This window comes from Heptranchias perlo, chromosome 12, assembly GCF_035084215.1.
Source record: "Heptranchias perlo isolate sHepPer1 chromosome 12, sHepPer1.hap1, whole genome shotgun sequence".
Lineage (NCBI taxonomy): Eukaryota > Metazoa > Chordata > Chondrichthyes > Hexanchiformes > Hexanchidae > Heptranchias > Heptranchias perlo.
Window position 1 is genome coordinate 35851187 of NC_090336.1, and position 27624 is coordinate 35878810.

Consider the following 27624-nt stretch of genomic DNA (forward strand, 5'->3'; position numbering starts at 1 on the left):
CCAATGGATAAGTTGCATCTTAATACATACTTTTATATACGTTCAGTACAATGCTGTGACTTATAACTGAATCAAAACTGGCAACTGTAAAACCGGGAAGCAAATTATATACTAAATTTTATTGTCGATCTTTCGACTCTTTTGTTGAGAGTCTACATTCCAATCATCGTTTCGACCAACAGTCAGACAACAATCCTAATGAATGAATGAATATCAATAGTTCTAGTTTCAGCAGTGCAAGGAACACCCTACAGTACAGCATAATCTCAGGACAGAAGAACAAATTGCATTGATCTAATGCCTTTTAAGGCATAATCCAAAAAAATGAACACCGAGCCAAAGGCTCCATAATAGGAGGGTGACCAAACGCTTGGTCGAAGAGGTGGGTTATAATGAAAATCTCAACAGGAGGAGGAAGCACAGAGGGATTTATGGAGGGAATTGCAGAGCGTGGGGCCTCGGGGGCTGGAGGCATGGCCACCAATGGTGGGGTGGAAGAGGCCAGAGTTACAATTACAGAGAGAGTTCGTGGGGATGGAGGGGGGCGGTTGTGGGCCTGGAGGAGGTTACAGAGAAAGGGAGAGGCGAATCCATGAAGGGAATTAAACACGGAGGATTAAACTGTGCAATCAGGTTGATGGCTTCAGCAGAGAACCAGCAGGCAGGTGCTTCACCAATCTGTCGCCATTTTTATTTTAATCAAATGCATCACATAATTTCGGTACAGTTTCCTTTACTTTATCACCAATCTGCTATTTCCAACTCGCTTCTTTCTTCTTCCTTGCATTTCTTCTTTCCTTCGCTTGCTCCCATTTTTAATTTTTGCCATGACTTGTTCACTCCCTTCCCTCTTGACTCATCTCTCCTCTCCTACAGTTCTATTCTGTCTCTGCAGATTTTTCCTGCAGTATTTTCTCTGCTACAATTTTCCCCTTTTGTTTTTAAAAACAGAAAAACTGACTCTGCTGCCACATTTTCCTATTTCAGTCCCTCTACACTACAGATCTTTCCTCTGCTCCTTTAATAATATTACCTTTTGCTTTATTCTCTGAACCTGTCTCTAGTTCATTTCTTGTCTTCTTTCTTCCTGCACTAATCACGCTGTCTTGCGGTGGGTACTGGACAGGGATTGTGTTGCAGAATTGGATAGCCACACGAAGAGGAATGTGGGCAACTACAGCAGTCAGAGTCTCAACAGTCGGGCTGTATTAATGAACAAATAGCATGCCCTCACATGTCCAAAAACAAACTTTGCACTGATCTCCAGTTGCCGGGAACAGCAGGATGCAGACTTTCTTGCGTTAAGGACAGGCTGTGGCAGGTTAAATATAAATAGATATATTTAAAAAACAACTATATGCAAGAAACGGACCAGACGGGAAAGGCCAGGAGAAAAAAAGCGTTATGCAAAAAGGTATCAGGATATCAATAGATTAAAAATGATTTGGGGCCCTTCACTGTCACGTAGGTGATGCATCATCAAAGTTCCTTTTATATTTCTCTCCCTGCCCTCTAACTCCCCACTCCCTGCTGAACATTTTCTAAAGCAATCCACTGATTAGTCTCTGCTTTAGAAAATTAGACTGTAAACATTACCACCAATTCTCTGCTAAAATGGACACATGCCAGTTCCAAAAGGAGTCATATTGGGGTAAGTATACATCATTCCTTGTATCTATCCCAACATGACATCTAAAAAAAAACTTTGTTTATATAACATTTTATCTTAAAGCACTTCACACATTGAATTTTGTGTTATTTAAATTTAGTGACTGTTGTGTCGGCAAATGTTTCCCTTTAAGGAGAAATATTCTGAAGTACATGCCAAAACACAGCCATAGTTTGCAAAAGAAAAAGGCAGCAGAGAGATGCAATACTGTTTAAAAACAAGCACTCTGACAACAAATTATTCCATTGGCCCTGCAAAATTTTAACATACCTTTAAATCTGTTGTACTGTGAACATGGTCAATGCTTAATAACAAGATAATATAAAATTTGCTGAGCTATTTAATTCTTTTGGCCAATGAACATTAAACACCCCTGTAAGATCTTTCCCTTGGAGGGATAAGATATAAACAGTGAGTCACTGGCAAATGCAAGAAATTGACAAGGACCAGATTTCTGTTGTTTTAGCTTGAAGCAGCGAGCAAGTCTTTTCTTCTTCCACATTGCACTCTTACAATTCAGTAAATAAACTTCACAGTTCAAGTAACCACAATCCAGCTTTATTTATCTAATTAATGTTATAAAAATGTTGCATCAGCAAAACGGTATAATATTTCCACACTAAAAGCTTTTACTACTTCTTCCAATTTTACGTGCAATAGGTCAGCTGTGCATGTGTTATTTAAATTAGAAATTAGCAGGTACACATTGATGACGCACTTATGGCACACTCCAGTTCATATAATGGTTTGCAAGTGCATACAATTGCGTATTAAGTTATCAGCACTATTGCGTTTTAGTTAAAGGGCACTATACAATTAACAAAAGGTACCTCAGTCATCCAGTGATTAAGAGACTATGGTTTTGCAAGTTGTCACACGAGAATGGGCCATAAGTTTGATGTCACCTCAGATTTCATCTTCCCCAAGTTGGTTTAGTGCTGGGACACAGGTGGCTCATTAAAGAACTTCCTTAAGTTTGAGGGTGGTGGGCTGATAGAAAGGGAGCACTATAATCATATCCAATTATCTCTTCCTTAGTCTTAAAAGTCACCAGGAAGTTGGAACATTCCTACATCTTGTGAATTTTATTAATGATGCGTTCATAAAAATAGTTACATGCAATAGAGGATTAGTTTACTAAAAAAAACTGAAAAACCTAAACAAAGATGGTGCACTCATACCTGTCAATTACCATAAACATTACTGTAAGATGCATAGAAATAATCGGAATTTTTATCTATATATATTTGTGACCTGGACTTGAGTATAGAGGGTATAATTTCAAAGTTTGCAGATGACAAAACTCAGAAATGTAGTAAATAATGTGAAGGATAGTAACAGACTTCAAGAGGACATAGACAGACTGGTGAAATAGGCACACACATAGCAGATGAAATTTAACGCAGAGAAGTGTGAAGTGATGCATTTTGGTAGGAAGAATGAGGAGAGGCAATATAAACTAAATAGTACAATTTTAAAGGGGGTGCAGGAACAAAGACACCTGGGGGTGGACATAAACAAATCTTTGACGATGGCAGGACAAGTTGAGAAGGCTGTTAAAAAGCATATGGGATCCTGGGCTTTATTAATAGATTTTACAACACCAAGTTATAGTCCAGCAATTTTATTTTAAATTCACAAGCTTTCGGAGGCTACCTCCTTCCTCAGGTGAACGATGTGGAACTGTTTCCACATCGTTCACCTGAGGAAGGAGGTAGCCTCCGAAAGCTTGTGAATTTAAAATAAAATTGCTGGACTATAACTTGGTGTTGTAAAATTGTTTACAATTGTCAACCCCCATCACCGGCATCTCCACATCTTTATTAATAGAGGCAGAGAATACAAAAGCAAGGAAGTTTTGCTAAACCTTTATAAAACACTGGTTAGGCCTCAGCTGGAGCTGTGTTCAATTCTGGACACCACACTTTAGGAAGGATGTCAAGGCCTTAGAGGGGGTGCAGAAGAGATTTACTAGAATGGTGCCAGGGATGAGGGACTTCAGTTATGTGGAGAGACTGGAGAAGCTGGGGTTGTTCTCCTTAGAACAGAGAAGGTTGAGAGGAGATTTGATCAAGGTGTTCAATATCATGAAGGGTTTAGACAGCGTAAATAAGGAGAAACTGTTTCCAGTGGTAGAAGGGTCAGTAACCAGAGGACACAGATTTAAGGCGATCAGCAAAAGAGCCAGAGGCGACATGAGGAAACATTTATTTTTTACGCAGCGAGTTGTAATGATCTGGAATGCACTGCCTGAAAGGGTGGAGGAAGCAGATTCAATAGTTACTTTCAAAAGGGAATTGGATAAATACATGAAGGGAAAAAAATTACAGGGCTATGGGGAAAGAGCAGGGAAATGGGACTAATTGGATAGCTCTTTCAAAGAGCCGACCCAGGCACGATTGGGGTGACTGGCCTCCTTCTGTGCTGTACCTACTATGATACGATGATGTAAACTGTGTAAATAATGAGTATAAGATATTTTCATGGCCAAAGTATTAGATGTGACAAAAAATGTACCAGTCCTTCTGAAGTGATTTCGCCCCAGGTTGCATTATACTGTGTTACAGTATTGGAATTGTTATATTATGGACAGTTATGCTAAAGACTTTCATGTATTGGAATTGTAAGATACTGTTGCAATCTAACAATGATGCACTGTGCACTGTTAACATCCAACATTGTTCCATTGGACACATAGGCTAAGGATTGTCTATGCTATGTGAGGTACTGTTATGATGTGGTGTTGTTACATTACATACTGTTATATAAAGGTACAGTTACAGTTTGACGGTGAGTGTTACTATTAGGATTGTTAACGATGTCCAAGTTACATGACTCGATTTTGCTTCTCTTCCACAGCTAGAAAGGCCAACAAAACAAGTACGTGAAGCAGAAGAACGACTGAAAGCAATCCCACAGTTCTGCTTTCCAGATGCCAAGGACTAGAGCCCAGTGTCAGATTTTACCAGGTAAAGAAGATGGGAGTTTTTAAAAATCAAATCATGAGACACTGTGTATTGGTGCACAATTGCAACCTTTTATAAAAGATGCAGGGTTTTATCTCTGCAGTTCTTATTGGATTTGACTGAACTAAAGAAAGAGCATTGCCATACCCTTCCACCCAAAGACTATACTGCACATTCCAGGGTTAGGAATGGTACAATGCTGCAATGTTGGATTTTCATCAAAGGTTTAATAATCCAATCAGATTATGGAATTTAATCTGGTTTTGAGGGGTTCCCATGAGTCCAATAAATCTTGTTGGTTCCCTATACGAAAAACAAATGAGAGACTGTGTGTAACAGTTCTCCTAATTTCTCTGGTTTCACAAGATTGAAAGTTTCATCACACTTACAGTACAAGTAATCCTGAAGTGCAAACCAGGGGTTTATTTTTTACTCTTTTCCCTCCCCCTCAATTTTTCCAATTTATGTCCTCTTTCCAGGCATCCTTCTTTAGTTAAGAGATCGGGATGACTTGGAGAACAAGATGGTCTGGAGTAAGGACTGATCCTCCACAGCTGCCATCAATGCCATCTGATTACTGGTTGGCAGAAAGTATGTTTATGTGAGTGTGGGGACTGGTTCTCCCTCCTAAGAAAGGGGAGCTTGAGGGTTCAAGTATCATGTCAAGATCTAGTGAAGAAGTGTATTCTTCTTGAACCACTGCAGTCTAGTCTTTGTAGTGGTTTATACAACCGAGTGGCTTGCCAGGCCACTTCAGAGACCAATTAAGAATCAACCACATTGGTGTGGGACTGGAGTCACACCGGGTAAGGATGGCAGGTGTCCTTCCCTATAAAAGGACATTAGTGCACCAGGTGGGATTTATGACAATCTGACTGCTTTATGGTCACTTTTACTGAATTTTTATTTCTAGATTTTTTAAACTGAATTCAAATTCTCAAACTGCCATGGTGGAATTTAAAGTCATGTTCTCTGGATTGTTAGTCCGGGCCTCTGAATTACTAATCCAGTTACATAGCCACTATACTACTGTAATCAGCTAATTATTCCATGAAGAAAAAGACTCTAGAACAGAGAACCAGACAATCTTTTTCTCGCTAGTTACAGATATTACATATTTGGAGTTATGTAAATTAAGAGAGACTTACCTCCTGCGGTAGCTCCAATTTGGACCGGTCATCCTGCCCATTGGAATGTAAACCCATCAAGTAAGGAACTGGAGCATCTAAAAAATGAAGGAGCGATGCAGGGAGGATAGGGACATACACATGCTGCCACTGACAGGGGAAGAGTATTGCAGTGATACTTTCTGCTACTGACATCAGTCGCTGGTAATCTGTTTATAAAAACACACACAACCATGTAAGTGTTATTTTTAAGTCCATGCAGTAACTGTCAACTCAATTTTCCAGATAATATAATTGACCTGGAAACGCCACGATCAAAAGCATTAGCTATGAAGATAAGTTATCCCACACTCACCATCTGTCACTTGGTGATATTTGTTGCTTCTGCGAGACTAAGAAAATATACAATGAATAGCAATTTCTGCTCTTATGACCCATTACAAACCTTATAAATAGCTCAGAAAATTCTTCTGAAACATCAAGACCAATTTTTATAATACTGTACATCCTGACGAACGTCCAGTAATTGAATCACAATTTTTAATCCAATCATGAAATGTGGAAGCTGTCACACACAAACAAGCAGGAAACACTATTGTAAGCTCCATGGTATACTTGATTACGTTAGAAAAAATGCACGTAGGAATGATTTCAAAGCTGTAACGTAATATTTGGTTCAGATATAGGCTGAAATAAAAAAAACTATGCATCATCTGAATTCCTGGATAAGATTACTGCTTTGCAATGATTAAAAATCTTGTATCGGGCATACGCTTCCTGTCCACAAATCTTACTTCCTGTTGTCACGATTTTTGATCACAGTTTTGTGTTAACATGTCCCATTCAATTTTGCCATGTCAACCATCATAACGTAGCTGTGGCCACTCAGTGTTTCTGTGGAGCGAGTTTCTGAAGTCTTCCTCCTAACTCCATAAAATTACTTACATTCATCAACTGACCGTGGACAATTTACCAGTTTATTATTTATATAACTCTAGCAGAGATACAAGATCTCAATGTTTGAATATTAAAAATGACAGTCTTCAACACTACAATTTATATCAGAGCCCCCTCCCCATGCAATTACTGCACTGAGCCACCTACTATCATATAAATAAGGAATGACTTATATTTATAAAGCACCTTATCATCATTCAGAAACATCCCAAAGCACTTTACATGAATTACGTTGACGTGCCCACTGTTATGCAGATAAACACATAAAGCCATTTCGCACACAGCAAGATCCTAGAAACAACAACGAGATGAATGACCAATTTTTTTTTAAATCACTGCAGCCAGATTGTTTTTATACCATCAAGATGGAGCCTCTAATATAAAAAAAGAATTTACAGCATTTTATTTGTTAGAGGAGCAATTTAGCCTAGAAAAGTCACCACTTTCTTAAAAAAAGTATCAATGTACACAATTTCAAGACTAATAAATCAAAAAGTTACTTTACATATGTTATTATGTCGAATCATACTGTACACCAACTGCCTCTGGGAGACAACATGATGGTATTATTGGGAAGGCTGATTTGGGTTCTTGCTGACCATTCCTGCTGGAAAACTCCCAAGTCTCCTCTGCATCCCACCTGTCAATCTTAGATTGATATTGTACTGTCAAGAAAAGTGAACCAAGCCAATAACTAGCAGAAAAACAAGAACCTCCCCCGATGCACTGAGCACCCAGATTCACATTCAAATGCATCCACGTCTATTCCATGGTTCAAGTTGCTTTAGACGAATAATCTAATAGAGTTTTTAAGCACTAAATTCCCACTTTGCTGGGTTATTTACTTTATTTAATTCAAATAATTAGGTGACACAGCACCAGAAACTGTGTTTTGTAAGAGCGCACCCAAAATTGTAACCCATCTTTCTCTTTCAGATGCCAATCCAGCCACAGGTAATGAGACTCTCAGAATTTTCCAATGTAGGATACTGTAGACCACTAAATGATGTATAAAGAGCCAAGACTACAGATACATGCAGTCCTTTGACCAGGGATCTCAGCTCACTTAGTATATTTGTGCTTTAGGAATATTCAGGTCAGCACCTAAGTGTTCATATTTCACATACTTCATTCCAGATTAAACAGCAACCTTGAAAAGTAATCCCAGTGTGCAAAACGATTCAGCACCAACAAATCAGGGCAAAGTTTAATAAAAGTGTCAACACATATGTTACTGAAGAGCAGACTGAATAGCAGGAGCTGTGATTTTCAACTCAACACTATCACAGATGAAGAACCCAGCTCAGCAATTAACTAGAGCTTCTGGTCTCAGGAAGATGACATTAGATTTGATTTGCCTTGAGAGTTGGTGGCCATCTTTGGTTTCAAAAACAAAATAGATTCCTCAGTTTCTTCCAAAATCGTAATTTTCATGAAGGAGGACTGATACTATTTAAATAAGGAATTCATGTGGCAAATAATTAAAACAACACTACAAATTCTAACGTTCAAGAACTACTGAAGATTTATAAGTTTTCAGCATTCAAACTTTTTATACGACAATAACCATAAGAGATAGGAGCAGGAGTAGGCCATTCAGCCCCTCGAGCCTGCTCCGCCATTTAATGAGATCATGGCTGATCTGATTTTTACCTCAATTCCACTGTCCCGCCTTTTCCCCATATCCTTTGACTCCCTTGCTGATCAAAAATTTGTCTAACTCAGCCTTGAATGTATTCAATGACTCAGCCTCCACAGCTTTTTGGGGTAAAGAATTCCAAAGATTCACGACCCTCTGGGAGAAGAAATTCCTCCTCATTTCCGTCTTAAATGGGCGACCCCTTATTCTGTGACTATGCCCCCTCGTTTTAGATTCCCCATGAGGGGTAAACATCCTCTCAGCATCTACCCTATGGAGTCCCCTCAGAATCTTGTATGTTTCAATAAGGTCTCCTCTCATTCTTCTAAACTCCAATGAGTATAGACCCAACCTATTCAATATTTCCTCAGAAGACAACCCTACCATACCCGGAATCAACCTAGTGAACCTTCTCTGAACTGCCTCCAATGCAAGTATGTCCTTCCTCAAATAAGGGCACCAGAACTGTACTCAGTGCTCCAGATTTATTCTCACCAGCACCCTGTACAGTTGCAGCATGACTTTCCTGCTTTTATAGTCCATCCCCCTAGAAATAAAGGCCAACATTCCGTTTGCCTTCTGGATTACCTGCTGCACCTGTATGTTGACTTTTTGTGTTTCATGTACGAGGACACCCAGATCCCTCTGTACCGCAGCATTTTGTAGTATTTTTCCATTCAAATAATATTTTGCTTTTTTATTTTTCCTCCCAAAGTGGCGACTTCACATTTTCGCACATTATATTCCATCTGCCAAATTTTTGCCCATTCACTTAACAAGTCAATATCCCTTTGCGTCCTCATCGCAACTTGCTTTTCCACCTACCTCAGTGCTTATCAATTGAAAATACTCAACTAAAAATTACGATACAGGCAACTGAGGCACCAACAATGAAAACTTCATTTAGGAAAACGTCAGAGATAACCGACTAAGATAAATGATGAGAGTGTAGAATAGATTCAACTAGCAGTGGTCAATAACTGATTGAGTACCTGGTAAATCTGTATTGCAGTTGTCACCTGGCATCAATTTAAAATTTGAGATAACTCAGCATAATGAATTAATCAGAAGGAATTTATAACCTAATTTCATTTCAAAGATTTTATCTTTAATAACTCCACAATTAAGTTGAGCAATATAATGTTATCTGTGAATTGTGAGATATTTAATAAAATGAAAATGTTATTGTCAGGATTTTTTTTCATTATTTCAGCCATTTTCAGTTTTTATATCTACTTCTCACTTTTATTTTGTTCACTGTTAATTTTCCTTCACTAAATTAGGGCACTGATTACCAAATAGTTGCTTCTTTTATAAATTGTTAAATTATGGGATTGCAGTGAATGACATCAATGCTCTTCTTTGGCACCAAGTATCAACATCAACCCTACCACCAGATCAGATGTGACACAACTACATCTACAGTAAAAAAAAACTCCCTCTACTGTACCAAAATTATTTTTAACTCTGAACAATCCTCTACTCTAATTATCTCAGTGCTTCTTTCCATGTCTCGCACCAGCTATTCCTAATTTGATAGTACCTCCCTTTTGAGCTATTAATTTACACCCATTAGAAAATGGATCAAGGCTGCCCAAAGCCATTGCACTTACAAGCTTTAATATCAATAATCTTGAGTCCCCAAAATGAAAGCCAAGTTCTGTAACCCACTATGAAACCCACGCCCCAGTCCTTCTTCCTTACAATTGGAAGGAGAGAAACACTGGGTGGGTTCCATCTCAAGCTAAGAAAGAAATTGGTCAGGAGTCAAAAATGGAACTGAAGGTGAAGATTGAATGCAGATTGTGATTTGAATTGATGTCTTAGAATTTTTGCTCAATTACATTGGGAGATAAGAAGAAAATTCAGTTTCATCTTTCTCTGTATACCATGCCATGCGCCATCTCTGAAACAAGAAGGGGACTTCCAGACTTCTGCCAGTTCTGTTCTGTAATTGGCCACAAGGAGTTGTGCTAAAGCTCCTGTGGGAAAAGGGCCTCTGAGACTGGCATCACTGATTCTACATGGAAAACAGGAACTCAACATGTTCCAAGTCTATGTGGTATTTGATTGGGCTTAACACTGGTGCAGGTGAGTGGGGAGTGAACAAAGAACAAAAAGGCTCCTCGTTGAAATCATTTCCCTGTCACCTCAAGGAAATAAAACAAAGTCAAGTTCATTTTAAAAACAAATACCGACACAAAAAAGAACTTTCCAGGTTCTCATACAAAACATGAAGCAGTTACTATTCCAATGTCCACTGGGCTGCTTTAATTATACAGTAGAGACAGTATTTCATGTAATAATGGAAATACCTTAATTATTACCTCCCCAACAGTTAATAAGGACATCAATGATCAGAAAATCATTGAAAATTATACACAATATAAAAAGCCATCAAGTACCATCAATAAAGCAGTAACCTTCTTTGTTAGGTTAAAATTGTGAAGGGGAGGAAAACATTTCAAATTTTTCTTAAAAATCTATCATGGGTATTTATATTTGTCTGTGGCTTCCCATGAGGCATCCGTTTGTATTTAAACTACTGACAACTCAATGAAGATGCTGCTTGAATGCTTTAATATTGGTTGTCATGTAATCTGTCCGCCTCCACTAGGTACACTTCTTTCATCTTTGTAATCAACATCAAATCACAAGAGGAACGACCACCATCTATGCTCACCAGAAACAAATGGGGTCGTGGAGATTTGCAATGTCCTGATGAACAAGCCACATCATCGGAATCAAAAGTGTTGGTTGCTTTATTAATATTTGCAGTACTGTGGTGTCAGCCAAGATTAACATTTGTGCCTATTCCCCCCAGTAAAGAAATTGTTCAAATGTAACAGAAGTGTGTACTAATTACTTACCTCAAGGGATTAGGAAGAACAGGCCAACACGTAACAGGAGAACTGTCTCCTAATCCCTTCCAGATGTGGCAGGGGAGATCCCCTGCATCCCTTTCCTAATTTCTTGGATTTTCTCCTGACCTCCTGCCCCAACCCCCCACTTCTGTTATAAGGACCAGGATTTTGACTCAGAGCCGAGAAGGAGGCGGGGGTCAAATCATGGATGGGTAACCCAGAAGTATGGGTTTCCCGGACGTCCTTACAATTTTGACGCAAGGACATTTTTTTTGTCGGTTTGCCATCCAACAGGCCGGCCTGACTGACAGGCTGGTCTTGGTCGGACAGGAGCAGAGCAAGGAAGAGGATGTGAAAAGGCAAGTCTTACATTGTAAGGATTGGGGGGGGGGGGGGGGTCATGAGGGGGGAGGGGAGAGAAGTCAGTTATCGGAGGTCAGTCACTGGGGAAAGTCAGTCAGTCAGTCAGTCAGTCAGTCATGGGGGGGGGGGGGAAATCAGGGGCCGATCAGGGGTCAATCATGGGGAATTGGGGGCCATGGGGGGGGACAATCGGGCATCAGTCACCAGGGGTCAGTCACCAAGGGTGGGGGGGGTCGGGATCAGGGGTCATTGCGGTGGTCCGCGATCATTGGGGGGGGGGGGGGGGGTGCGTGATTGTTTGGCGGGGGGGACGGGGGGGGGTGGGGTGGTCGCTGCAGGTAGGCTTGTTGGGCCTGGGGGAAGCACTCCTGCTCCTCCAGGCCCACTAGCTGTGCCAGAAAGGCACTTACCTGCTGTTTCAGGCCTTCACTCCTCCTCTCACGTGGCGTGAAGGAGATTGCTCGGGAATCCCAACCACCTGAAAAAATGGACACCACAGTCTCCTTGAAAGGTTTTAGTGACCAATCGCCTCCTGGGAGCAGGTTGGTTGCCTGCCCCTCATCCCGCCCTGGTGAAAACTGGAAATGGGCGGGTTGGACGTTGGTCTGAAATTGTTGCAATTTTCAATGCCCCCCCCCACCCTGTCCCAACCCACCCGTTTTTCACAGTTAAAATCCTCCCCAATGTATCCACCACAGATCTATGCTGACAAGAGTTAAAGAAAGACGGATGAGAGAACAAACTTGTTTTTATATAGCACCTTTCATGTCCCCAGGATGTCCCAAAGCACTTTACGGCCAATCAATTACTTTTTGAAGTGCAGTCACTGTTTTGTAGGCAAACACAGCAGCCAATTTTCCCACAGCAAGGTCCCACAAATACCAAGTGACATGAATGACCAGTTAGTCTGTTTTGGTGGTGCTGGTTGAGGGATGAGTGTTGGGCCACGTCACCAGGAGCATTCCTTTCGATAAAGTGGCATGGCATCTTTTACATTCACCTGAACAGACAGAAGGGGCCTCAGTTTAACATCTAATCCAAAAGATGGCACCTTTAACAATACAGTACTCCTTCAGTATTGCAGTGTCAGCCAAGATTATGTACTTAAGTCCCAAAATAGGGCTTCAACTCACAATTTTGTGACAGAATCAAGGCTGTTAATACCAAGGCCCCTATAAGATGACAGTCCAATTAGTCAGCATGAGTGTAATTCCTTTTATCATTTTGAGCACCACTTTCAAATTCCCCCCCATCGTCTCGGTTTGAGAGAATATTTGCTCCACTCGGACTGCACATTCCTAGCATGCTTATAAATCTGTGTTACGCTTTCCCCAGCGTTATTACATTCCTCCTACAGTCAGGAGCTCAAAACCGTACACTGTATTCAAAATGTGGCCTAACCACTGTTTGTACAGTCATTGTATCCTGTTTGCACACTCTCTCGATATAGACTTCAAAATCGCGTTTTCTTCAATGCCTTTTTTTCTAAAACCTGTTTACTTATCTGCACGCCTGGATCCCTTTGCTCCTCCACTACATCAACAAATTTAAATGTATTTTCCATTCTTGCTTCCAAAATGTATTACTTCATGTTTTTCTATATTAACCTGTATTTGCCACTTCACTGTCCAATCTGTTAGTCTGTTTATGTTCCCCTTTTAGTCTCCTACATTCTTCCTGGCAGTTTGCTATTTTTTCCAGTTCAGTAAACATGGATATTCACCAATTTATTTCCAAGTCCAGATTATTTATTTAGTTCCTATGGTAATGCTTGTCGTGAGTCCAATGTTATATACAATATATTACAAGAGCTATTTATCACAATTGAATTCGTGAAATTGTGTTTTTAATCACAGAATATTGTGGCATTTTCAGACTATTTCCACAATTGTGTTTACATTTGTACATTGTGTGTTGCTTGATAATGAGAGGATTATGTGTGCAATGGAGAATGTATTACTGTGCTGATATATCGTAAGGAAAATGCTCTGTAAATTGCCTGAAATGGGCTCTCAAAATGGAGTTTCAGCTTAAAAGGAATGGTGTCAGGGGTTAAACTGAATGCTGGAGAATCCAAGGGACTGAAACTTATTAAAACCATGTAGATATCTTAATTGAGCGTTGGTAAGATGAACTTGTATTCAATCCAAACTGGGTGATGTAAGACAGTTCGGCGAGCCAAACCTAGGCTGGTCGGAAAATCCCAGATGGTTCCTTATTGGGGAGTTTAGGGAAAGAGTTTAAGGATCAGTCTGGTTCCTTGACATATTTGTCAGGACTCCAAAACCCCTTGCAATATTTTAGATGATGTTGGGAATAAAAGCAATGTTGGATAAAATAAAGATATGACTAGAAATGGAAAATGACGGATATATACTATGACTTGGATTTTAACATAGTACCATAGCAGGTACAGCACAGGAGGAGGCCATTCAGCCAATTGTGCCTGTGCCTGCTCTTTGAAAGAGCTATCCAATTAGTCCCATTCCCCTGCACTTTCTCCGTGTCCTGTCCACAAAAGGCAGGACAAATCCAATCCAGCCAATTACCGCCCCATCAGCCTACTCTCAATCATCAGCAAAGTGATGGAAGGTGTCGACGACAGTGCTATCAAGTGGCACTTACTCACCAATAACCTACTCAGTTTGGGTTCCGCTAGGACCACTCAGCTCCAGACCGCATTACAGCCTTGGTCCAAATATGGACAAAAGAGCTGAATTCCAGAGGTGAGGTGAGAATGACGGCCCTAGTAAAATTGAAGTCAATGGAAATCAGGGGGAAAACTCTCCAGTGGCTGGAGTCATACTTAGCACAAAGGAAGATGGTAGTGGTTGTTGGAGCCAGTCATCTCAGCCCCAGGACATTGCTGCAGGAGTTCCTCAGGGCAGTGTCCTTGGCCCAGCCATCTTCAGCTGCTTCATCAATGACCTCCCCACCATAAGGTCAGAAAAGGGGACGTTCACTGAACATTTTCAAGGTGTTCAGTCACTCTATCCTTAAATTATAGACTCTAGTAATTTCACGACAACAAATGTTAGGCTAACTGGTCTATAATTCCTTGGTTGCCCTCTCTCACCTTTCTTAAATAGCAGAGCGACATGTGCAATTTTCCAATCTAGAGGGACAGTTCCTGAATCGAGAGAACTTTGGAAGATTGTAGTTAGGGCTTCTAGAATGTTCTCACCTGCTTCCTTTAAAACCCTCCGATGGAAACCATCTGGTCCTGGGGATTTGTCACTCTTTAATGCCATTATTTTCTTCATTACTGTTAATTTGCTAACGTTAATTATGGTGAGTCCCCTTCCCTGATTCAAAATTAGTTTCCTTAGAGTTTCCGGCATGCTATCCTCTTCCTCTACTGTAGATACTGACGCAAAGTAATTATTTAACACGTCCGCCATTTCCTTATTTTCATTTACAATTTCACCACTATCAGTTTTTGAGGGGCCCATGTTGCTCTTGACCACCCTCTTTTTATTAATATAATTTAAAGAAATTTTTATGTTGATTTTGATATCCCTTGCACGTTTCTTTTCAAACTCCCTTTTTGTGGCTCTTACTATCTGTTTTGTCACCTTTGCTGTTCTTGGTATCTCTCCCCGTCGCCAGGATCTGTGCTATTTTTTACATTTTTGTATGCTTTTTCTTTTAATTTTATGTTGTCCCTTACCTCTTTTGTCATCCATAGCTGTTTTTTTTGGCAAGTAGAGCTCTTGCTCCTTAGGGGTATAAACTGATTCTGTATCACGTTAAATTCTTTTTTGAAGACCTTCCACTGATCTTCTGTCATTTTACCTATTAACAGATTTGCCCAGTTTACTGTGGACAGTCTCTGTCTCATCCCGTTGAAGTCGGCCTTACCTAAATTTAGAATCTTAGTAGCTGATACAGGTTTGTCTCTTTCAAACACAACATTGAACTCAATCAGATTATGATTGCTATTATATAATAGTTCACGCATCGTCAGGCTGTTAACTAAATCTGGCTCATTATTCATTCGTAAATCTAATATGGCCTGCCCCCTTGTTGGTTGCACGACATATTGTTGCAGTAGGCTGGCCTGGACACTCAAGAAATTTGCTACCTTTCTAACATGAGCTCGTCTGCTTATCCCAATCTAAACGAAAGTTAAAATCCCCCATTAAATGACTTTGCCTTTGCTACATGCTTGTCTAACATTATGCCTCTTCACAGCTGATCAGAGGTCGCAATGTTTGTGGGGGGTGGGGTGGGGGGGGGGGGGGGGAAGGAAAAGAGATACAAAATCCAAGGTGATGGTAGTAGTCGGGTTTCAAACCTAACGAGATTATGCAATCGGTGAGGACGGGACAACCCAAACATCAATCCAGCTTGCCACAAAATGGGCTTTGTAAGCCCAAGTGCTGGGCTCCAGCCCAGAGTTATTAATACCAAGGAAAGCGAACAGGGCGGGTGGAGAGTGGGTAGGCTACAGCCCCCGAGGCCCAAAAGTGGAACTGGGCGGCTTCAAACTAGTCAGGTGGGGAGTCGGGGTCCCCAGTTGCCCGACAAGTTGGGTAGAAAAAGACTTAGGTTCAAGAATCCCTGAAATCATTTGAAAAAGCCGAATAGTGGACTGACTTGGCTGACTCATGTCACAGTGCCATTAATTTCCAGAAGCCAGTAATTATAGCAGACAGGCAAATGTTAAAATAGTTTTTTCCCAGTATACATGTTGACATAAAAAGAGCAACATGAAAAACTGTGATACACGAAATAAGGTCAAGGTCTTTAAAATAATGAAAGGATTCCATCCAAATGAATATGCTATTTGAGACAGATAGGTTAGGGAGGGCCAGGAGGCATGAGTATAAGTTACATAAGCATAGACCTAGGTTAGATATCAGGAGGTATTTCTTTGCACAGGCAGCCGTTGACCTATGAAACAAGTTGTCAGCTCCTGCACTGAGTGTGGATTTGCTGCAAATGTTCAAAAGGGACAAGTTCCTAACTGTGGCTCACATCACGGTGTATAAAAGATATGTGGGGTATTGGGGATGTGTCTCACATTCGCAAAGGTTTCCTGCAACTTGTTGGATCAACTTTGGGGGTCAGAAAGGAAATTCTCTCAGTTTTTCCCCCTCAAAGTGACCTAGGGTATTTTCTCTTATTTTTGCCACTCCCATGAGACTGAGTGGCTAGTAGCTGGTGGGGGGAGGGTGCAGATGGGGATCATAGCGTGCATCAATTGCACCATGACAGTATGGGACAGGCTTGGTGGATCAGCTGTTTTTTTTGTCTGTCATTTTCGTATGTTTGTATGTTCGTGTTGACAGGAAAGGCAAGGCAAACACAAGACATGTTATGCATGCCAAACACAAGAATATATCTATTACATATTAAAAATGATAGTTGGGTTATAACATTCTGTTTCAAAATGTGTGGAAACCCCTATGTTAATGATCTTAATGGCAATTTTACATTAGATTCACCTGCAATGCCTATTGCACCTATAGGTGGTGCTGCAGTAGTACTTTTCAGTTTAAGAATTTTACCCAACATCAGTGACACCAGAACACCGGTAACACCTTAACCAGTAACACAGTAGCTACTATTTTAAATTGACAATTTATGAGTCTGCATGCAGTTGCAGACTCTGGCCACCAGGCATCACTGTGGAACAAACAAAGTTTCTGAGCTTCCAGTGGTAAAGGTAACAAAGGTAAGCAATGTAAAGAAAGGAAATTTTAACATTGAAATACTGTGGAGACCCACAATTTTAAGTGCACTCATAACCCCCTCCTGCTGGACTGACCAATCGTCCCCCCTCCCCAGCACAGAAATCATTAGTAACCTGTACCTGTTCTCACTGTGACCCCATATTAACAGCAGTACCAATGTCAGCAGGCACCCACTTGCCATTTTATAACCCTCTGCTCTTGGCTTAATGGAGTCCATTTCCTGACACCCACCCAACCTCCTCCCCAAGACACTAAACCGGCCCACCTACCACCCCACCAACCTGCTGAGAACGTATGCCAGCCCCCAATCAACTGCTGAGGTATTCCATAATTGGGGATGAGGTGGTCGAATGAGGAGTTTGGCTTCATGGTGGATTCCTGGGGTCTGTCAGCAGTGAGAGGAAAGGTGAGAACAAGCATAGCAAGGGAGAGGGGGGCAGGTTTGGCAGCACTGGTTGGTTAGTTTTATTTTAAAAAAACAGATGATATTGAATTCAGCATTTTGTTCCTTAAGGCATATCTCTCTCTAACTCTCTCCCACTCTACCGCACAGCGATCAGGAATGTTCTTTTTTAGAAATTTTCTTTCTAGCCATCAACAAAACATAGCTGATGCTAATCAGAACCTCTCTGTTTGCCCAAGAAGCTTTCAAAATTCAATTAATTTGTTCATGTGGGGGGGGGGGAATGAAATTAGAATGAGGAAAGACCTTCTCTTGACATATTTTCTGAAGTAAAAGATGAATAGTTTTTATTTAAAAGCTTAGTTGAAAATCTGCTCAAATTCATTGTCCTGTTTATATTCAAATCATTTTCAAAAACATACAAACTGTTATGGCCAGAGACACAATTTAACTTTTTCACTAAGGAAATTAAATAATAAATTGTTGAGAATTAAAACAAACAAAAGCTGTAATAGGTGTGTAATCAATACATTCTGTCATGTTAAATATTTTTTCATACACACACAAGTTGTAGAAATTTGTCTTAGTCCTGACTTCATGGAACTGACTATCTGGTGAGGGATATAACAGGCAGTCGATGCAATATCGCCTATTTTGTGCTAAGAGCCAAGACTAATTTCTACCCCATGAGCCTCTCTGTTTCAAAAAAAAATTACAATACAAGCTTGATCTGAATAAATCTTTTGAAATTAGTCCTCCAGCTTTTCTTCAAATAATTCTAAAAACACAGCTAATCAGGTACTGCTACAAGTTGAAAAGAATCATTTCAACTGTGGGCTAATTAAATGCGACCGATGCATCCTGCAAAACTGTGCACACTGCACATGCTCAGACTGCAGGATCTGCCTTCAACTCAGAGTCAAAGCTCTGGACAAAAATATCAGGTCCAAGTCTAGGCTTTTAGGAGAGGTTGAGGCCTCCAAGTAAAAACTTTAATGAAGTATTAAAGGGAACCAAAAGCAATTCAATGGGTAATTTAATCATGTTACTGTGAAATATCTATGTTTAAGATATTTTTATCTTGTTTAAAATCATATTTTAGAATTTGGAAATTTCAGTTAGTAAGGAAAATGGCAGCCAAAAAGTTTATATGCAGTAAATTATAGATAGATGAAAAATAACTTTGATCCCTAGAGCTCCCCACTAGTAATTCAGAGAAACATAGTTTTTACGTAGTTTGCCTTTCAGTCATTTTTCTGAGCCACGCCACCAAATTCCCTTTTATGACTTGGCTCTAATTTTCTCAACCAAATTCTTCTGCGGCACTTTGTGTGAACTTCCAGAAAGCATTTGATAAACAATATCTATTGAAGCCCACCTATATTTTCTGGAAAAAAATTCAGGTTAGTCATACATGACCTACCTCTAACAAATCAATGATAACCATATCTATCAAGCCATTCCCTTGTTTGTATTCATTTATTTTATCTCTACTTATGATCTTAAGTGATTTACCAACGACTAGTCTAAGGCTAACAGATTAACTGTAGTCTTGCTTCTCCTTTCCCCTTTTTGAATAAAGGTGTAACCATTTGCCATCCTCCAGTCCTTTGGCACAGCTCCTCTTAAATGAAATTTGAAAAATCATGGTTAGTCCCCTTGACCACTTCCTCACAAAGCACCTTCAATATTTTGAGGTAAATATAATCTGGACACCTCAATTTTAAGGACGCTCAGCCTCAAGAACAATTTGCTTATTAATCCATATACCTACTGGTTGCCCTTCCATGTCCTCATTCACAAGTTTCTGACAACTTCCTTCAATCTCCTCTGTAAATATTAAAGTATTCATCAAGCAACTCTGCCAGTCCTTATCCTCCTCAGTGATTCTCTCCTCCCCCCAGCCCTTAGGTTTGTAAATACCTTTGCTGTTTCCCTTTATGTTGGCTGCATGTTTTTTTTCTCATGTTCCCCTTTAGCTCTCTTTTACCCCTCTTTGCTTCCATTTGTAGGTTACAGTATTTCTCCCAACTTTTTTTTTGTGTCATGAGCTTCATCTTTTTCATGTTTCTGTTTTAAGTAATTTTCGGCCTAATCTAACTACTCATTCATATAACTATAACTTAGACGCAGCTCTATTTTTCCTCATTGGAATGTTCCTGGACTGGACTGTATTGTACCATAACAATCTCGCACATCAATATTTCCCAGTTTCACCAGTTAATTTTCCCTCCAATTTATCTAGATTAAGTCCTCTTAAATCCCTCTATAGTTTGCTCTTCTCAAACAACTGTTTTTGATTCTGTATTTTCCTTCTCTATTTTAACATTTACGCTACTTTCCACTCAGGATGTGATCTGAACCCGATGATTAGGTCATTAACATCGTAATCTCTTGCAGGTGTACTCGTCGTCACTAGTGCTGCTATAAAATGTAAAATTAATTCATAAATGTTGGACTTACGTTGGGAATACAGGAGGATTTGAATCTCCAGCAAAGCACAGGTGAAGAGTTGTAGCACATTTTCCAGACCCAGTAGCTCAAACATCTCATTAATTGGAAAGTCAAAAAGCGGTAACTCATTGGTGCTTGGCCTTTGACAAACAATTGGGCCATATACACCCAGAAATTTTAAAGACCTCCCTGCTGGTGGCAGTGGCACCTCATACAGTATGTTGTAAACATAACTTTCCAATGGTAGTGGAGGAGGTTGAAGAGAAGTCACAGCTTGATGGAGTTGCTCAAGCACCTTCTTACAGGCTTGCATGAAAGGCATGGGTGCAATCAAGCAAATGCATTTCGAGACATAGAGCGTGTCCCTGCTAATATCGTACGAATTAAAACGCTGTAGTTTTGTCATGCCAGTAGGTATGTCACTACAATTATCAGAGTTACTCTCCGATGAGTTTATGCAGATCGTAGACGAGGTATGAAGGATGTCGTATTGTTCTGCGTTATGCATGTGATACAACGTTTGCATTGCACTGCAGATCTGTTTACTAGCCACCTCTTCATAAAACGTGAGGGCAAATCCATAGGTGCGAGAACCATCTTCGCGGGTGATGATAAACGAATGGAATTGTGGATCTCGGTTGTCAGACTGTGTTTTAAAGGAAAGCCCTTTGGGCATGCAGAGCTTGAACAAAAAATACAAGAGTTAGATTGTATACACAACAGTGAAAAACACATGACTTTGAAACTTAGGCTTTCAAACTTTCTTGAGAATCCACGGAGGGATCCCAACGGGTCCATTCAGTCGTCATATTTGTGGCCTGGGACATGAGCAATGTATTGAATATTCTTGATTTTTTTCCTATATTTTACATAGAATTTACAGTACAGAAACAGGTTATTCGCTCAACAGGTCTATACCGGTGTTTATGCTTCACATGAGCCTCCTCCCACCTTACTTCATCTCACCCTATCGCCATATCCTTCTATTCCTTTCTCCCTCATGTATTCCCCTTAAATACATCTATGCTATTCGCCTCAGCCACTCCATGTGGCAGCGAGTTTCACATACTCACCACTCTCTAGGTAGAGAGTAGATCAGTATATCTGTTGACCTACTAGCATCTTATAGCTGTTGCTCTACACTAAAAAAACATTTTCTGCAATGAAGGCACTGTTTTGCTTTGGGCAGATGTCAATGCCTTTGGGATTACAACATGGTGTTCGCTGTTATGAAACGAGTTATGAAACCCAGCAGTGTGAGAGAATTAAATCACAAGACCACTGTGGCACCCCATGTGAAAGATTATATCTTGGCCAATTATGCTAAGTGTTGATTCAATTCCTTCAGTCAGTTGAGATCAGTAACTTTTCCACGTCAATTCTCACAAATCGGCCTTCAGATTCACAGAAATTGACTGAAGGGAAATGAATCTCAACTCTTTGTAGCTGTTTGGTTTTGCGCTGAACAGGAATTCCTGCGTTTTATTTTATCAAAGGGGAAATCTTGTCAACAGTCCTTATTCTCGAAACTTAACTTTAGGTGGTTTCTTATCCATTTATCTTCAACAGTATGGTAGCTAAAGGTCACACCAGCTACCCCACAGCTTATTCTGTTGTACAGGATTGTAACATGGTGCAGTTTAAAAATGAATTGTCTGATTCATTCATACAATACTCACCTGTGCTTTTCCCATAAGGTTTTAAGAGGGTGGGGGAGGAAAATATTTAATGATTTTTCAAACAATTTCCAAAATTAGAGAAACTATCCATCAATATGACTTCACCTGGTTCAGGAAGGTACTCAATTCAGACATTAGCAATGTTGCTGGTAAAGGAGTCACCAAGAGAGAACAATCCATTTTTTTTAAAACAGTATTTAATAAAGTAAAAAAAATCATTTTTATTTTTGAGATCAGTCTACTCCTTTTAATTCAAGTAATTTAGTTTGAATTACCTGTTAATTCAATTTTTTTTTAAAGTACAAACTGCCTGCCATGCTGTTGATTTAAATTGTTTAATTCAAATTACTGGATAATGTGTTGAGCAAAAAAGACTTTGAATTAATTTGAGTTAACTGTACACTGAATCTGAAATGTCCACATCACGACTACGTGAAGGACTAAACCGAAATGAAGCTGGTAGATAGTTATTGCTCAATATCTGCCCTAAACATGGGAGAAGAATTGTCTTATTTTTCTTCTGCCTTTTCACCTCTTTTGTGAGCCATGGTATCATCCACCTGCTTCAGCAGGACAGCACCACAGTAAAGGCCATCATACATTCCATAACTTATAATAAGGGTGTTTTCCTACTCAGAAGCAGCAAAAAGCTGGCTTTTTGTTTTAAGCTATATTATCCTATACAGTCCCCTGGTCGTCTTCCAATGTCATACTTTTCCAGAGGTACCTACAGAGCATGGCTAAGAGAAGCTCCTTTGAGCCAGTGGTACACCACTCTATGGTGCTGCCAGCCATTGGTGTCCTAATATGCTGTACTGTCAAGTGCCCCAAAGCTTAATCAAATCCTTGGAACTTCAGATCAGTGAGTCTCACCTCAGTGGTAGGGAAGTTAATGGAAGAAATCATAAGAGATGTTACAAATGAGCATTTAAAATAGACAGGGGCTACAGAGGATACCCAACACAACTTCATAAGATATTTGCAAATGAGGCAGCCCATTTGGCCTGTCATAACTCATCCATCTATAAAGACTCTATTCTCCTCCCATTGCTGCATCTGATTGTTTCTTAAATGACTCCAAGACTTTCACGTCCGCTACTCTTATATAGAAGTCCATTCCACGTGCTGATCACCGTGTGAAGAACAACTTCCTGAGGGGCAATTCAATTCATCTTCCTCTCCCGATTTGCGTCCCCTGGGCCATACCTATTGCCCAATTACAATAACCGATGACTTGGCTTTCAGACTTCTATTGGGAGGAAAAGGAGATGCTTAATTGTGGCCCGAGGTGTCTCACTTTCCATTTTTTTCTTCTTTCTGAATGAAGAAGCATCTGCCCTCAGCTCAAGCTTTCAGTTGAAGGTATGGCCGAGATCTGAAGCTCACCATATGAACTTGTCCCATGATTGCCACCCAGGGTTGAGGATGTAAAAACAAGTAGATCTATTAATTTTCCAGAGAAAAAAAAAAGGCTTCCTTGTTTGATTGGATTTAGACCAGTTTCTCAGAACCTCTTACGCATACTAACCATCCCAACAGCATCCTGATCAAAAGGGTTCCATTCCACATTCTCCGGATAGTGAGCCAACACTTTAGATTTAAAAGTTCTTCGCAGTGGACTCTGCTCATAGTTTTCACCTGAAACAAAGAAAACAAACATACGGACTGATATAAGTTTTCCATCCTAGACATAAGCACAACAGCACAGCAGTGACCAAAATCCAAGAAAGGACAGATTGAATCACAATAAGTCACCCTACAAAAGGAAAGCGAGAATTCATAAAGTACTGGTCATAAAAGTTGTTAAGAATGCACAAAGATTCTTACACAACAAACACTATAAAGTATTACTTAAAGCCAAAATTTATCCGGCTTTAAATGTGCATAACGTAGCTTTAAAAAATGCAGTGCTGACCATTCATAATTCCAAGTTAAAAATTATGCAGTTTCATTTTTTTGGGATTGTTTCAATTAGAAAAAAATGGTATAAAAAGATCATTGCACAAGTCACCAACTGTTTTAATAGTTATCAATTTTTGTGTCAATATTTGTGTTCTACTAATCAGGAAATTTTTCTTTTTGCGAGTCTGAAAATATTTATTTTTTGAATATAAGCCAGCTTGTACACAATCCCTCTGAAATCCCAAGAGGTTAACAAATAAACAATAATGGCAAAGTTTGAGGTTATTAATATGCTTCAATTGGGGGAAACTGTTACTTTTAGCCATTACTGCACTGTACAGCAGCAAATCGAAAGAAAGCTACAAGCACTGCTAACTACAGTCTTTGTTTAACAGAATCAGTTCTGAAAGCTTGCTGTGCTTTTTGCATTAGATAAAGAGAAAGGCACACAAAAGAGAGACTGCATCTTTTCAGAAGGAGGAAGAGCTTCATGAAAACACCACAAAATAAAAAAAAAGCCTGTTCCAAGAGCTGTACCCAGGCGATGAGCCCAAAATACAATCTGAAAGTCCCGTCACCTGCTAAGCAACATTGCTGTGAAAGGAAGGAACTGGAAAGTTAAAAGATCAAAAGGTCACTAGAGTCACAAGGATGACATAGGACCATCAGAAGGGATTTTACCTTCGTCTGTACTTGAACTGACACGGCCAGCACCATCTCTGCCTTTAGAAGCCTGTAACAACTGGCATAAAGCTATATAACAAATAAAATAACAATTAATTACAAATTGATTTGTTCCTGGTACATTTAACAAGAGAAAAGAAATGAATACATAAATATCAATCCAGTGGTGTAAGGTTACTAGACCAGTACAAATAGTGCATGGCTGCTTTGATGAAAAATAATGAGCATACTTTTCCATAACCTGTATAATATTTACATTTTGTAATCCAGTCTACTCTTAAAGCATTGCAGCTGAATATCAGAATACACTCCAAATACAAACCTACAGTTTTAAAATCATTTTTGGAGAGATTAATGAGAAGAACCTCAAATTCAATCACTCACTCATGCAGTCATACAAAGAGAGTATTTTGCTGAAATGTTTTTTTTTGAAATTGGATATTTGGAATCTTCATAAAGTCTGTATCCTATCTTGGGCTAAATTTGAACCCAACACCCAAAGGTGAAAAAAAAACACATTTTATAACAAACAAATTTCTTCCCCTTCTGTTATTAAAAGTATCTTCACAGATGATAATGATTAAAACAAAAAACTAAAAGTTGCACAAAAATTATTTACATTAAAAAGTCAGCGACCCCACAATTAAAGCAGCATTTGCTCCAAAACTGCAAGACCTCGAAAAAAGACCTACTTCGTTAAACAAAAATACAAATCATTCAGATTCCAGCAAACTAAAGAGATAGCACTCCAGGAATAAGCAAAGATCAAGCAACAATAACTTAAAAACTGCAGGATACTTATCTGGATCTCTGCTACAACAATTTTAAGAGCTCAATAAATTGATGGCATAAGGATCTCATTTCCTCATTCCTCTCCCTCCCCAATAACAATGTCCAACATCTGCCTCCTTGTAATTTTTAATAATTAATCAATTAAGAAATGGCACTGTGGTACAGCTCATGTTGAGCACCAATGCACTGCTCCAAATCAGCAGGCTCCACCCAGATGAAGCCGAGTTCTCCATCTCAGTCACGATGTTCTGGAGGGGCACTGAAAGAAGGGGGTCAGGTCCCTCCCTATAGGAAAGAAATGTCCATGGTTCAGCCTTCTCTGAACTAGAATAATACAGACTAACTAACGGCATAATCAGACCAGCACTGGCAAAGGCCCTGGAACAAACCATCCATCCATCTTCTTAACCATAATACATTGCCCAAGATCACCATATGGAGGCTTCATATACTCTTTCTCAACAACTAACACTTATATTGTGCCTTTAATGTCGAAAAACATTCCAAAGTGCTTGCCAGAAGTGTAATGAGACAAAAATGGACGTTAAGCCCAAGGAAGAGGTATTAGATGGGGTGGCTAAAAGTTTGATCAAAGAGGTGGGTTTTGATGAGTTTCTTAAAAGGAGGATAGGGAGGTGGAGGGATATGGGAGGAAATTCCAGAGCTTAGGACCTAGACGGCTGAAGGCACAGTGACCAATATGCGGTATGGGGAGGGGAGAAAAAGACGAGGCTGGAGTCAGAGAAGCACAGTTATGAAGCAGATCACCAAATAAAATAAATGGTAACGGGCTAAATGGACAAAATTTTAGAAGTTTTAGTGATCTGCTGAGCCTTGTGCCAAAAACAAGAATGAATTGAGTGTTAATATTTTTGATTAAATGCAAACCTCCTATGTTCTCATTTAAAAATCATTCCTCAGGGCACACAATTCACACATTGTGAAGTGCATTTCATGACTAAGATTTACAATGCAATTGGGCAGGACATGTTACTTTGGGGAATGAAAAATAAAAACGGAAACGGTCTAATTACTGTTGAGTAAATATTAGGTGAGGTCAGAGTTGAACTGCTTTTCAGACTGCAAATCACAGTCCCGGCTTTCCTTTTTTTAATATTATTCGATGTGCACTTGGTGCAGCCACTCGAGAGGCTACAGACATTGAGGTTGAATATCCGCAGGGCTTCTCCCAGTCGTCTGTTCTAACTACAGTGGAATATCCATGTAAACCCCTGAGATGCACCATTTATGCCATTTCTCTGGGGTTTCCGCAGATCTTCCGTCAAAGTTACAGCAGACAATCAGGAGCACCCTCACGGAAATTCAATCCCATTCTGTCTACTGTGTCAAATGACTGTTTCTGTATGTTTTTTTTCCCCAAGTATGATTTCTTTTCTTCCTTCCTTTTGGGTGGCAGGTAGTGAGTGGCATGGCATAGCGTGGAGGGTAAAGGAGTCAACAGGGCTGCACTTTCCTGTGGGGTTGCTGCAGGGATCAGTTTAGTTTTCCAATCTATCTAGAAGTCCATAAAAATTTTTGAAACTATTTTAAAATGCTGGAAAATCTGAAACTGACAAGCACATTTCAATCTGAAAATTTCTCTGACCGAAGAATTAAACTGTGAGTGACCTCAGCCTGTATTTGCGATTAGCAATTAAACTTCCTGGCCTTAAAAGGACAGGCCAACTTAAACTCCAACTTAACAGCAGTAGAATACTCTGGTCAGTAAAAAGACAATATATTATTCGATTTACCATGAGCAATGCAATGGGAAATCCACTAATTCTAGATTAAAAGTTTTCTATACAGCTTGCACTTCCTGTAAGCATCACACTTCAGCTGTCACACTTGGTTGATTGGCTTGCCCAAATTAGTACCCTTGTTATAAAAAAGTGTATCCTCTGATTCTCAGTGATAAACCTAAATCTATCGAGATAGCATTGAATAATATTGTATGTGGGAAACATGAGGTCAGAGACAAATAAAAGCAGAATCAGTCAGTTCAATCGCCTGCTCTGCAAAGGAATAAGAAATGTTCCATCATTGAGCAAAGAAGGTACATTGCAGTTAAAGGCTGCTCCTTAAATAATATAAATAAGATTTTATAAATGTGCATAAACCTACTTCCTTTACTGTATATTTGTTTCAAATAAAATAAATTTAGGGTTTCTGACAACCCAAACCTTCTTGGCAGCTAAACTCGCCCCCGAATTCCCAAATTTGTCTGCACCTTACAAATTTAGTGCTTCGTTCGAGCTTTCACTCTCAAAATATTCCTCAGATAACTGAAGAGTAAATCTTGCAAATCAGTGTTCCCAGTGGGTGAATTTGGCACATTATAAGTATAAATTCATAAAATTTACCATTTAAACATTTAAAACTTAAGATATCTTACCAATTTTCCTTCCAATTGCTCCTATTTGCAT

General features: G+C 39.7%; 1 protein-coding gene across 6 annotated transcripts in view; it reads right to left on the bottom strand.

Annotated features, from left to right (window-relative positions):
* LOC137327957 (DENN domain-containing protein 5A-like) overlaps positions 1 to 27624 on the bottom strand; it is a 221825-nt gene that overhangs the window by 99283 nt on the left and 94918 nt on the right. For 4 of the 6 annotated variants that reach the window (XM_067993966.1, XM_067993963.1, XM_067993967.1 and 1 more), the window contains exons 2-5: positions 24404 to 24475; positions 23349 to 23458; positions 20151 to 20823; positions 5784 to 5971 (exon numbers count right to left, since the gene is read on the bottom strand). In XM_067993966.1, coding sequence (XP_067850067.1) covers positions 5784 to 5971; positions 20151 to 20823; positions 23349 to 23458; positions 24404 to 24475 — 1043 coding nt within the window. The remainder of the gene's footprint in view (positions 1 to 5783; positions 5972 to 20150; positions 20824 to 23348; positions 23459 to 24403; positions 24476 to 27624) is intronic. The other 2 variants (XM_067993964.1, XM_067993962.1) reach the window with 1 other exon arrangement.